At 42.8% G+C, this 14,680-nt stretch overlaps 1 protein-coding gene across 1 annotated transcript in view; it reads right to left on the bottom strand.

Annotated features, from left to right (window-relative positions):
* Nucleotides 1-11,017, bottom strand: part of LOC121576952 (cat eye syndrome critical region protein 2) — a 99,289-nt gene extending 88,272 nt beyond the window's left edge. The window contains exon 1 of the mRNA XM_041890571.2: nucleotides 10,740-11,017. Within this exon, the coding sequence (XP_041746505.2) occupies nucleotides 10,740-10,859 (120 nt within the window). The 5' untranslated portion in view covers nucleotides 10,860-11,017. The remainder of the gene's footprint in view (nucleotides 1-10,739) is intronic.
* Nucleotides 11,018-14,680: the final 3,663 nt, after the last annotated feature.

The raw sequence follows: 14,680 nt of genomic DNA, 5'->3' as shown, positions 1-14,680 counted from the left end.
CCCCAACTACAACATTTTCAGTCTCGATAGAACTGCCAAAGGGGGTGGGGTTGCAACCTACTGTAGAGATAGCCTGTAGAGCTCTATCGTACTATCCAGGTCTGTGCCCAAACAGTTTGAGCTTCTACTTCTAAAAATCCACCGTTCCAGAAATAAGTCTCTCACTGTTGCCGCTTGCTACAGACCCCCCTCAGCCCCGAGCTGTGCCCTGGACACCATATGTGAACTGATTGCCCCCCATCTATCCTCAGAGTTCGTACTGCTTGGTGACCTAAACTGGGTATGCTTAACACCCCGGCCAACCTACAATCTAAACTAGATGCCCTCAATCTCACACAAATTATCAACGAACCTACCAGGTACAACCCTAAATCTGTAAACATAGGCACCCTCATAGATATCATCCTGACAAATGTACCCTCTAAATACACCTCTGCTGTATTCAACCAGGATCTCAGCGATCACTGCCTTATTGCCTGCGTCCGTGATCAAACGACCACCCCTCATCACTGTCAAACACTCCCTAAAACGCTTTAGCGAGCAGGCCTTTCTAATTGACCTGGCCCGGGTATCCTGGATGGATATTGACCTCATTCCGTCAGTAGAGGATGCCTGGTTCTTTAAAAGTGCTTTCCTCTCAAACTTAAATAAGCATGCCCCATTCAAAAAATTCAGAACTAAGAACAGATATAGCCCCTGGTTCTCCTCAGACTTGACTGCCCTTGACCAGCACAAAAACATCCTGTGGCGTACTGCATTAGCATCGAACAGCCCCCACGATATGCAACTTTTTAGGGAAGTCAGGAACCAATATACACAATCAGTTAGGAAAGCAAAGGCTAGCTTTTTCAAACAGAAATTTGCATCCTGTAGCACTAACTCCAAAAAGCTTTGGGACACTGTAAAGTCCATGGAGAATAAGAGCACCTCCTCCCAACTGCCCACTGCACTGAGGCTAACAACACCGATAAATCTACAATAATCGAGAATTTCAACAAGCATTTTGCCATGGCTGGCCATGCTTTCCACCTGCCTACCACTACCCCGGCCACCAGCTCTGCACCCTCCGCTGCAGATTGCCCATGCCCCCCCCCCCCCGCTTCTCCTTCACACAAATTCAGACAGCTGATGTTCTGAAAGAGCTGAAAACTCTGGACCCCTACAAATCAGATGGGCTAGACAATCTGGACCCTTTCTTTCTAAAATTAGCCGCCGAAATTGTCGCAACCCCTATTACTAGCCTGTTCAACCTCTCTTTCGTAACGTCTGAGATCCCCAGAGATTGGAAAGCTGCCGCGGTCATCCCCCTCTTCAAAGGGGGTGACACTCTAGATCCAAACTGTTATAGACCTATATCCATCCTGCCCTGCCTTTCGAAAGTATTTGAAAGCCAAGTTAACAAACAGATCACCGACCATTTCGAATCCCACCGTACCTTCTCCGCTATGCAATCCGGTTTCCGAGCTTGTCATGGGTGCACCTCAGCCACGCTCAAGGTCCTAAACGATATTATACACGCAATAACCGTCTCTATGGGGGTGCCACAGGGTTCAATTCTCGGGCCGACTCTATTCTCTGTGTATATCAATGATGTCGCTCTTGCTGCTGGTGACGCTCGGATCCACCTCTATGCGGACGACACCATTTTGTATACATCTGGCCCTTCATTGGACACTGTGTTAACAAACCTCCAAACGAGCTTCAATGCCATACAACACTCCTTCCGTAGCCTCCAACTGCTCTTAAACACTAGTAAAACTAAATGCATGCTCTTCAACCGAACGCTGCTTGCACCCGCCCACCCGACTAGAATCACTACTCTCGGCGGGTCTGACCTAGAGTATGTGGACAACTACAAATACCTAGGTGTCTGGTTAGACCGTAAACTCTCCTTCCAGACTCACATTAAGCATCTCCAATCCAAAGTTAAATCTAGAATCGGCTTCCTATTTTGCAACAAAGCCTCCTTCACTCATGCTGCCAAACATGCCCTCGTAAAACTGACTATCCTACCGATCCTTGACTTCGGCGATGTCATTTACAAAATAGCCTCCAACACTCTACTCAGCAAATTGGATGTAGTCTATCACAGTGCCATCCGTTTTGTCATCAAAGCCCCATTTACTACCCACCATTGTGACCTGTACGCTCTCGTTGGCTGGCCCTCACTACATATTCGTCACCAAACCCACTGGCTCCAGGTCATCTATAAATCACTTCTAGGCAAATCCCCGCCTTATCTTAGCTCATTGATCACCATAGCAACACCCACCCGTAGTATGCGCTCCAGCAGGTATTTCTCCCAAAGCCAACACCTCCTTTGGCCGCCATTCCTTCCAGTTCTCTGCTGCTAATGACTGGAACGAACTGCAAAAATCTCTGAAGCTGGAGACACTTATCTCCCTCACTAACTTTAAGCATCAGTTGTCAGAGCAGCTTACCGATCACTGCACCTGTACACAGCCCATCTGTAATTAGCCCACCCAACTACCTCATCCCCATATTGTTATTTATTTTGCTCATTTGCACCCCAGTATCACTATTTGCACATCTTCTCCTGCACATCTATCACTCCAGTGTTAATACTAAATTGTAATTATTTTGCACTATGGCCTATTTATTGCCTTACCTCCATAACTTACTACATTTGCACACACTGTATGTAGAATTTCTATTGTGTTATTGACTATATGTTTTGTTTTATCCCATGTGTAACTCTGTGTTGTTTTTAAATCGCACTGCTTTGCTTTATCTTGGCCAGGTCGCAGTTGTAAATGATAACTTGTTCTCAACTGGCTTACCTGGTTAAATAAAGGTGCTTTTTTTTTTTAAGCACTCAAGCTAACTGGCTAATGTTGGCTAGCTACTTCCAGACACAACTGACAGAACACCTCACTCTGACCATTTTACTCGCCCTAGCAGAGCGTTGGTGACTAACTGTGCTGCTGGCAACAATTGAATCACGTTTACTGACACCAGCCACATTCAATGGGTGTTGAGTGTTCGTAAATTCATCAGTTATTCTGTGCTCTGGTACACTCAGACGAGAGTGCTCTGAAATTGGAGTAGATAGCCAGAGCAAATTTACGAACGCACCCTAAAATCAGACATAAACAAGAGATATGCAGTACCAGTCAAAAGTTTGGACACACCTACTCATTCAAGGGTTTTTCTTTATTTTTTACATTGTAGAATAATAGTGAAGACATCAAAACTATGAATTAACACATATGGAATCATGTAGTAACCAAAAAAAAGTGTCAAACAAATCAAATTATATGATATATTTGAGATTCTTCAAATAGCCACCCTTTGCCTCGATGACAGCTTTGCACACTCTTGGCATTCTCTCAACCAGCTTTACCTGGAATGCTTTTCCAACAGTCTTGAAGGAGTTCCCACATATGCTGAGCACTTGTTGGATGCTTTTCCTTCACTCTGCGGTCCAACTCATCCCAAACCATCTCAGTTGGGTTGAGGTCGGGGGATTGTGGAGGCCAGGTCATCTGATGTAGCACTCCATCACGCTCCTTCTTGGTAAAATAGCCCTTACACAGCATGGAGGTGTGTTGGGTCATTGTCCTGCTGAAAAACAAATGATAGTCCCACTAAGCCCAAACCAGATGGGATGGCGTATCGCTGTAGAATGCTGTGGTAGTCATGCTGGTTAAGTGTGCCTTGATTTCTAAATAAATCATAGACAGTGTCACCAGCAAAGCACCCCCACACAATAACACCTCCTCCTCCATGCTTTACGGTGGGAACTACATATGCAGAGATCATCCGTTTACCAACACCGCGTCTCACAAAAACACAGCGGTTGGAACCAAAATGTTCCAATTTGGACTCCAGACCAAAGGACACATTTCCACCGGTCTAACGTCCATTGCTCGTGTTTCTTTGCCCAAGCATGTCTCTTTTTATCATTGCTGTCCTTTAGTGGTTTATTTGCAGCAAATCGACCATGAAGGCCTGATTCACACAGTCCCCTCTGAACAGTTGATGTTGAGATGTCTCTTTTACTTGAACTCTGTGAAGCATTTATTTGGGCTGCAATTTCTGAGACTGGTAAGTCTAATTAACTTATCCTCTGCAGCAGAGGTAACTCTGGGTGTCTTCCTTTCCTATGGCGGTCCTCATGAGAGCCAGTTTCATCATTGCGCTTGATGGTTTTTGCGACTGCACTTGAAGAAACTTCTTAACATTTTCCATATTGACTGACCTTCCTGTCTTAAAGTAATGATGGACTGTCGTTTCTCTTTGGTTATTTGAGCTGTTCTTGCCATAATATGGACTTGGTCTTTTACCAAATAGGGCTATCTTCTGTATACCCCCTTACCCCTACCTTGTCACAACACAACTGATTGGCTCGAACGCATTAAGGAGGAAAGAAATTCCACAAATTAACTTTTAATAAGGCACACCTGTTAATTGAAATGCATTCCAGGTGACTACCTCATGAAGCTGGTTGAGAGAATGCCAAGAGTGTACAAAGCTGTCATCAAGGCAAAGGGTGGCTATTTGAAGAATCTCAAATATAAAATATATTTCGATTTGTTTTACACTTTTTGGGTTACTACATGATGCCATATGTGTTATTTAATAGTTTTGATGTCTTCACTATTATTCTACAAATGTACAAAATTGTAAAAATAAAGAAAAACCCTAAAATTAGTAGGTGTGTCCAAACTTTTGACTCGTAGTGTATTCACGTAATAAGGAATTCCCCTCGACCACAAATTAGGTGGGGAAAAACATTATTTCCTATTGACCCCCAATGTAATTTAGTTATACAGAAATAACAAAACATGCTGAAAAGCTGCTGTGTTGTTCAATCTACATGTAAGCAGGTCAAATATCCTGACTTATGGTTTGCAATGCTCCCACGTAGGGAAATATAGCCTGTGAGAAGAGCCCTGTGTCTTCAGGCTATTCGGCGTGGAAGAGTTGGAAATGTGGGGACCCGGTGTTCAAGTAGGCTACATGTAGCTATGTGTGTGGAAAACATTTCATTACAGGTAAGACATTTAACTTATTACAAACGGACTATACTAAACTCACTACCTGTATCTGTATAGTCAGTTTATTTGTGTTGTCGGTCTTGGCTAGCTAGCTAGCAATCACTCACATGACTGCTAGCACCATCATGAAAAGGGGCATGAGGGAAGCCCTACAATATTATGTTTTTCTAAGTACTGAGAACACCCGGGAGCATGCAATGTTGAAAAATAATCTTTAGACTTAAATGTAGTTTCTGCTGTAAACCAATGGGGTAACCTAGGTAACCACGGTTTGTTTTCCCCACAGGCAGACAGGGCCGCGATGTTCTATCTAATACCGACTGGGACTATACTGAAAGCAAGGTGGTTAAGTAAGCATTAACACACAAAAGACTGTGCGTTGCCAGGGAATTACTGCACACCTCAGCGGTGTGAGAAGGCACATGTATTAATATGCATAACAAAGTTAAACACATTAGCTGAGAATAACTGTTTCCTTCACCCACATTTTAAGCAAATGCACCAGACAATGTTATCAACTAAATGAATGTTTTGAAAACAGCACAATACAATCTGTACTGTCTACAATGTTGTCCTGCAGCAATTAAGAGTGACAAATACATATTATTGCAGTATACATATTCTCCCTCTCACATAATCCCAGAAGTATTTCTGAAATGGAGTAGAAGGAATTGGCAATATCAATTAAATCAAATTGTATTTGCCACATGCCAAATACAACAGGTGTAGACCTTACAGTGAAATGCTTACTTACAATCCCTTAACCAACAATGCAGTTAAGAAAAATTAGTGTTAAGTAAAAAACAAAAATAACAAATAATTAAAGAGCAGCAGTAAAATAAAATAACAGTAGGGAGGCTACATACAGGGGGTACCAGTACAGAGTCAATGTGCGTGGGCACAGGTTAGTCGAGGTAATATGTACATGTGGCTAGAGTTCAAGTGACTATGCATAGATAATAAACAGAGAGTAGCTTCAGCGTAAAAGAGGGGGTGGGGGGGGGGACAATGCAAATAGTCTGAGTAGCCATGATTAGCTGTTCAGGAATATTGTGGCTTGGGGGAAGAAGCTGTTAAGAAGCCTTTTGGACCTAGACTTGGCGCTCCGGTACCACTTGCCATGTGGTAGCAGAGAGAACAGTCTATGACTAGGGTGGCTGGAATGTTTGACAATTTTTGGGGCCATCCTCTTACACTGCCTGGTATAGAAGTCCTGGATGGCAGGAAGCTTGGCCCCAGTGATGTACTGGGCCGTACGCACTACCCTCTGTAGTGCCTTGCGGTAAGAGGCCGAGCAGTTGCCATACCAGGCAGTGATGCAAACAGTCAGGATGCTCTCGATGGTGCAGCTGTATAACTTTGAGGATCTGATGACCCATGTTAAATCCTTTCAGTCTCCTGAGGGGGAATAGGCTTTGTCGTGCCCTCTTCACGACTGTCTTGGGTGTGTTTGGACCATGATAGTTTGTTGGTGATGTGGACACCAAGGAACTCAACCTGTTCCACTATAGCCCCGTCGATGAGAATGGGGGTGTGCTCGGTCCTCTTTTTTTCCCCCTGTAGTCCACAATCATCTCCTTTGTCTTGATCACATTGAGGGAGAGGTTGTTATCCTGGCACCACACAGCCAGGTCTCTGGCCTCCTCCCAGTAGGCTGTCTCATCGTTGTCGGTAATCAGGCCTACCACTGTTGTGTCGTCGGCAAACTTAACGATGGTGTTGGAGTTCTGCCTGGCCATGCAGTCAGGAGGGGACTGAGCACGCACCCCTGAGGGGCCCCTGTGTTGAGGATCAGTGTGGCAGATGTGTTGTTACCTACCCTTATCACCTGGGGGCGGCCCATCAAGAAGTCCAGGATCCAGTTGCAGAGGGAGGTGTTTAGTCCCAGGGTCCTTAGTGATGAGCTTTGAGGGCACTATGGTGTTGAATGCTGAGCTGTAGTCAATGAATAGCATTCTCACGTAGGTGTTCCTCTTGTCCAGGTGGGAAAGGGCAGTGTGGAGTGCAATAGAGATTGCATCATCTGTGGATCTGTTGGGGCGGTATGCAAATTGGAGTGTGTCTAGGGTTTCTGGGATAATGGTATTGATGTGAGCCATGACCAGCCTTTCAAAGCACTTCATGCCTATAGACGTGAGTGCTACGGGTCGGTAGTCATTTAGGCAGGTTCTCTTAGTGTTCTTGGGCACAGGGACTATGGTGGTCTGCTTGAAACATGTTGGTATTACAGACTCACTCAGGGACAGGTTGAAAATGTCAGTGAAGACACTTGCCAGTAGACAGTGCATGCTCGGAGTCCGCGTCCTGGTAATCCATCTGGCCCTGTTGCCTTGTGAATGTTGACCTGCTTAAAGGTCTTACTCACATCGGCTACGGAGAGCGTGATCACATAGTCATCCAGAACAGCTGATGCTCTCATGCATGCTTCAGTGTTGCTTGCCTCGAAGCGAGCATATAAGTGATTTAGCTCGTCTGGTAGGCTTGTGTCACTGTGCAGCTCGCGGCTGTGCTTCCCTTTGTAGTTTGTAATAGTTTGCAAGCTCTGCCACATCCGACGAGCGCCGGAGCCGGTGTAGTACGATTCAATCTTAGTCCTGTATTGACTCTTTGCCTGTTTGATGGTTCGTCAGAGGGCATAGCAGGATTTCTTATAAGCGTCCGGGTTAGAGTCCCGCTCCTTGAAAGCGGCAGCTCTACCCTTTAGCTCAGTGCAGATGTTGCCTGTAATCCATGGCTTCTGTTTGGGGTATGTACGTACAGTCACTGTGGGGGGGACGTCATCGATGCACTTATTGATGAAGCCAGTGACTGATGTGGTGTAATCCTCAATGCCATCGGGAGAATTCCGGAATCTATTCCAGTCTGTGCTAGCAAAACAGTCCTGTAGCTTAGCATCATCTGACCACTTCCTTATTAACCGAGTCACTGGTGCTTCCAGTTTTTGCTTATAAAGCAGGAATCAGGGGGATATAATTATAGTCAGATTTGCCAAATGGAGGGTGAGGGTGAGCTTTGTATGCGTAAAGGTGGTGTAGAGTTTTTTTTCCCTCTCGTTGCACATTTAACATGCTGGTAGAAATGAGGTAGGACGGATTTAAGTTTCCCTGCATTAAAGTCCCCAGCCACTAGGAGCGCTGCCTCTGGATGAGCGTTTTCCTGTTTTCTTATGGCCTTACACAGCTCACTGAGTGCGGTCTTAGTGCCAGCATCGGTTTGTGGTGGTAAATAGACAGCTACGAAAAATATAGATGAAAACTGTCTCGGTACATAGTGTGGTCTACAGCTTTTCATGATATACTCTACCTCGAGACTTCCATAACATTAGATTTCGTGCAACTGCTGTTGTTACAAATATACACAGACCACCACCCCTTGTCTTACCGGAGTCAGCCGTTCTATCCTGCCGAAGTAGTGTATATCCCGCCAGCTGTATGTTATCCATGTCATTGTTCAGCCACGACTCGGTGAAACATAAGATATTACAGTTTTGAATGTCCCGTTGGTAGGATATCCGTGATCGTAGGTTGTCCATTTTGTTTTCCAATGATTGTACGTTGGCTAATAGTGCTGATGGAAGAGGCAGATTACTCGCTCACCGTCGGATCCTTACAAGGCACCCCGACCTACGTCCACGATATCTCCGTCTTTTTCTCATGCGAATGACGGGGATTTGAGCCTTGTCGGGTGTCTGTAGAATATTGTTTGCGTCCGACTTGTTGAAGAAAAAACTCTTAGTCCAATACGAGGTGAGTAATCGCTGTCCTGATATCCAGAACCTCTTTTTGGTCATAAGAGACGGTGGCAGAAACATGATGTACAGAATAAATTAAAATAACGCAAAAAAACACAGCACAATTGGTTAGGGGGCCGTAAAAACGACAGCCATTTCCTCCGGCGCCTTTCTTTCAATGAAGGGCTTTGACATTCATTCAGAGATACAGGTTCTACTCTTAACTCTATTGCCCAGAGCACAATAGACTTGTGACCTAGGACAACAAAGAGTGTGCCTGACTAAGACCTCAAATATATCAAGAAAAGTGTCACAAATCAGTGGGTCGGTTTATGGTGCGTATTTGAGCAGGACACATCTGATATCGAAACCACATTATCATAGATATAGTTATTGATATGCGTCAAGGATTAAACGATCCATCAAATAAGATGTTCCTCGAAATCAACTACAGTGGATGCAGGCAAGGCAGCACATGTGATCTGTGCCTAGTGATGCGGTTAAAGATAGATTGTCAGTCGCTCGCAGTGGCTGCAGGACGCGCATCCGCGTAAAACCAAACTGTTCAAAACGGAGTTCTACAGAATCGGGGCATTTGTATCATGATATCACACGCTGATTGCTGCAGTATTGTGTTGTATTTTCACATGCATTCATATATATCCTGTTAAAACTGTCAACTGATAATACCAACTTCCCTACAAACTAGAGGTGATGTTTACCAACCTATCCCTCATCCAATAACAAAGTGATGCCTGCATGTGATTTTCACTCCCGAGAGTAATGGGGGCTGTTGATGAGTGATGTTGACCTTACACTTTTTCTTCAAGTCCCATAATTATTCGATGGATCAAACAAACCCCATTACACTGACTGCATACTAACCAGCCAAGCAGTGAGCGCCAACAAACGACATAAACGAAACCACTCTGTTGGAATTGGAAGAAGAAACCGATGATAAAGTTGAATTATGTAACAGAGGTGTAATACATCTAAATTATTCCCACATAGCAAAGTAACGCGCGAAATGACCGACGCAATGTTTCCTGACGCTCGACACACATTTCTGTTAGCTTCATAGAAAACAAGCATTTTTAACGCCTGTTTCATCATACTAACGTTAAAACATGAGAGAATGAAACAATGGCAGAATGTCAAATGCTACCCAAGCCAGATGGCTTGCTTGACAATAAACTCGAAACTCTCGTCATGAACTTGACTATTTGATAAAAACATGGCAACAGTGGATCAAAAGCAACAAAGATACAACCTGCAAGTAACGTTACCCTTTATTCACGTGCGTGTGATTTATTGCGTTGAGAGTATTAGCTAAAGATAATAGGGCTCTCGTATCAATAACTTACAAGTTACAGATAGCTCTAACTTCGAGCTTTTTTACGGTGATATAATTTACATTTGTTTTAATCTATAACTTGGTTAACGTTTGGACAAAGACGTGCGATTTACTGGATGGCTATAAACACGAGCGTAACGTTAGATTTCACCAAATGAAAACAAAACGGATCACACCACATGGTTCTGTTTCGGAAGAACTAGCTAGTTAATGTTGTTATCAAAATACAACACACGACCATTGGTGTAGCTAACGTTCCATGGCTTGTTATACAAAGTAACAGCATACATACCATGAAATAAAACAATACAGTGTATTTCAACTGGAACTTAATAACGAGGTTTCAAACATTCTGACTTAGCTAACTACTCTAGGCACTTGCTAGCTAACTAGCTAGTTAGTTAGTTAGTAACGTTAGCTAACTTGGCTAGCGCGTCAACTAGCTAGCTACAATAGGTAAACACAGATAAGTTCTGAATAGTAAGATAAGCTATAGCTAACTGTTAGCTACTTTTCAACTACCCTACAAACGCATTATATGAGGCAAATGTGAAGGAAATTGTAATATATTCAGTCCAAAAATAGAAAAAAAAGTCTCCCAAAATTCTAAATGTAATTTCCAGAACTTCTTTACCTCAATTTCAAAGTCTGGTAGGTTGAATGCAGTCCTGAACAGCGAACAGAAGTGGGCTATGGCGGGGACTTCCCACCAAGACTGGATCTCTTCCACAGAAATTCTACATCCCTGGGACATTTTCAGACCGAAATTTTTATAACTTTGTCTCTCACATTAGAAATAATTTCCGCAAGGTTAGTGTAAAATCTCCTTAATTGAAACTTCCTTTAAATAAATTACAAAAGTTGTTGTTCCATCCAGTCAGTTGCCATTGCAACCCGGGCTGGAGAGTGCTAGCTAGTTACAATCTGTTTCAATCAGAATTTCACAAGAGCTGAACAGATGGGGTGGCGCTACCACCTCCGCGCGAGGAGGGGTGTTCGGTTACTTACGCAGTGTATTAAAATATACGAAAATCCAACAAGCATTTATAATACCCATCTAAATATGGGTTTACATGCAATTCTACTTAAATTAATATGTATTGGTACTAACATTTGATTATCTGGTTTCTTTGTTTTGTTTATGCTATCTTCTGCGGCCATCCACCACCACCTCGACTTGATAGACCAGTCCCCATTTAAAGGGTATGCTCGTGAATTCTGAATGGTCTTTCAAAAGTACGGTATCTACATAAAAATTGTGTGTGCAAAGCGGCAGGTGCATTTACATGGACTTACATTTATTTGTTCACTGGGCCATATTTTGGATGTTGTTTTTCTTTCGTTTTGTCCTCCCTGGACCAGTTATGATAAGTTAGGTAATCATCTCCTTATTGAACTCCTATTATAGGCTAGCAATTAGCCTTCATATTTCATCATGCAGTTTATATAAAAGCACAGTTAAGTGTAGATCTATTAGCTAGAATAGTGAGGAAAAGGTTTTGAATACATTTGTTTTGTAACGGCAGTCTCTTTCAATGGAGAGTAAGTAAGGTTAGTATCTAAAGCTGTGGCTCCCCCCATCGCAGGAGGTGGAAAGCGCATGTAGCCTAAAGGAGAGACGTGTGCACTGATCAGGAGGTGAGTGACCACTGGCCTGACACACTGTCATTTTGTCTCTCTGAACTGCCATTATAGGGCGCCTATCATAATGCACTACCAAAATAACATAGCATAATTCACCATTTATGTAGGCTACAAAACTTTACAATGGATTGAAGACAAAGGGCAATCATCAATTTCCAGAGTACAACCATCTGTTTAATATTTTCCATAATGCCATATTCAATAACAAATGGAAACTGCCCTTCGATTTAACCTAGCTGTATTCAAAAGGCAAAAATACATTAGAGGGACAAAGTGGAGTCACAATTGAATGGTATGTCAAATAAATAAAATAAAATACAATTGTATTTGTCACATGTGCGAATACAACAGGTGTAGCCTTACCGTGAAATGCTTACTTACAAGCCCTTAAAACCTCTTAAGGATCGTACCCTTTTTTTTCAAATTTTCACCTAAAATGACATACCCAAATCTAACTGCCTGTAGCTCAGGACCTGAAGCAAGGATATGCATATTCTTTATATAATTTGAAAGGAAACACTTTGAAGTTTGTGGAAATGTGAAATTAATGTAGCAGAATATAACACATTAGATCTGGTAAAAGATAATATAAACAAAAAAACATGCTTTTTATTTTTTATTTTTTTTATCATCTTTGAAACGCAAGAGAAAGGCTAGACAGTGATGTGGAATCTAGGTGTAATTTAGATTTTGTCCACAAGATGGCAGCATTGTGTGTGCAAAGTTTCAGACTGATCCAGTGAAGGATTACATCACTAGACAATATTTTGTATCAAGTCTGCCAGGAGTTTTCCCAAATGTTCCGAATTGGTCAATTTATACATTTTCAAGTACATAACTATAGAGAACATACAAAAATGCTATGGTAAACATTTTTTTTAGTTTACACACTCCCAGGAATGTCATACATGATGGATCATTTGCTTCCCTAAAGAAAATACACTAACCTTCACACATCTAGTGGAGCCAGAGACAGCAGCGGGTCAAACTGTACAACCCAGTTCCTACATTTGAATATAAATATGGATTTTATCAAACAAAACTATGCCACATTTTATCTCTGGGACCCTCAGGATGACAAATCAGAGTAAGATTACTGAATGTAAGTACATTATTTACCTTCAGAGGTGAATGTATCAAACCAGTTGCCGTGACAAAAGTGTTTTGTTGTTGTGCACTATCCACAAACAATAGCATGGTATTTTTTTAGCTGTAATAGCTACTGAAAATTGGACACTGCAGTTAGATTAGCAATAATTTTAGCTTTCTGCCCATATAAGACATGTCTATGTCCCGGAAAGTTGGCTGTTGTTTACAATGCCATTCTAGTCACATATCGCATATGAAGCATGCAACCGTCCCAGGATAGGGATGCCGATCCTGTAGTGTAGAGGAACCAACAATGCAGATTAAAAAAATAAAAAATAAGAATAGATAAACTAAAGTAAGAAAAAAAGTTACACAATAAAATAACAATAACGAGGCTATATACAGGGGGTACCGTTACCGTGTCAATGTGCGGGGGTACAGGTTAGTTGAGGTACCTCCTGAGTGGCGCAGTGGTATAAGGCACTGCATCGCAGTGCTAACTTTGCAACTAGAGATCCTGGTTCGAATCCAGGCTCTGTCGCAGCTGGCCGCGACCGGGAGACTCATGGGCGGCGCACAATTGGCCCAGGGTAGGGGAGGGAATGGCCGGCAGGGATGTAGCTCAGTTGATAGAGCATGGAGTTTGCAACGCCAGGGTTGTGGGTTCGATTCCCATGGGGGGCCAGTATAAAAAAATATCTATTCACTAACTGTAAGTCGCTCTGGATAAGAGCGTCTGCTAAATGACGTAAATGTAATTCAGCTAATATGTACAGTGGGGAAAAAAAGTATTTAGTCAGCCACCAATTGTGCAAGTTCTCCCACTTAAAAAGATGAGAGAGGCCTGTAATTTTCATCATAGGTACACGTCAACTATGACAGACAAATTGAGGAAAAAAAATCCAGAAAATCACATTGTAGGATTTTTAATGAATTTATTTGCAAATTATGGTGGAAAATAAGTATTTGGTCACCTACAAACAAGCAAGATTTCTGGCTCTCACAGACCTGTAACTTCTTCTTTAAGAGGCTCCTCTGTCCTCCACTCGTTACCTGTATTAATGGCACCTGTTTGAACTTGTTATCAGTATAAAAGACACCTGTCCACAACCTCAAACAGTCACACTCCAAACTCCACTATGGCCAAGACCAAAGAGCTGTCAAAAGACACCAGAAACAAAATTGTAGACCTGCACCAGACTGGGAAGACTGAATCTGCAATAGGTAAGCAGCTTGGTTTGAAGAAATCAACTGTGGGAGCAATTATTAGGAAATGGAAGACATACAAGACCACTGATAATCTCCCTCGATCTGGGACTCCACGCAAGATCTCACCCCGTGGGGTCAAAATGATCACAAGAATGGTGAGCAAAAATCCCAGAACCACACAGGGGGACCTAGTGAATGACCTGGAGAGAGCTGGGACCAAAGTAACAAAGCCTACCATCAGTAACACACTATGCCGCCAGGGACTCAAATCCTGCAGTGCCAGACGTGTCCCCCTGCTTAAGCCAGTATATGTCCAGGCCCATCTGAAGTTTGCTAGAGTGCATTTGGATGATCCAGAAGAGAATTGGGAGAATGTCATATGGTCAGATGAAACCAAAATAGAACTTTTTGGTAAAAACTCAACTCGTCGTGTTTGGAGGACAAAGAATGCTGAGTTGCATCCAAAGAACACCATACCTACTGTGAAGCATGGGGGTGGAAACATCATGCTTTGGGGCTGTTTTTCTGCAAAGGGACCAGGACGACTGATCCGTGTAAAGGAAAGAATGAATGGGGCCATGTATCGTGAGATTTTGAGTGAAAACCTCCTTCCATCAGCAAGGGCATTGAAGA

This window comes from Coregonus clupeaformis, chromosome 11, assembly GCF_020615455.1.
Source record: "Coregonus clupeaformis isolate EN_2021a chromosome 11, ASM2061545v1, whole genome shotgun sequence".
Lineage (NCBI taxonomy): Eukaryota > Metazoa > Chordata > Actinopteri > Salmoniformes > Salmonidae > Coregonus > Coregonus clupeaformis.
Note: the sequence above shows the minus strand (reverse complement) of the source record. Positions and strands in the feature narration are given on the sequence as shown.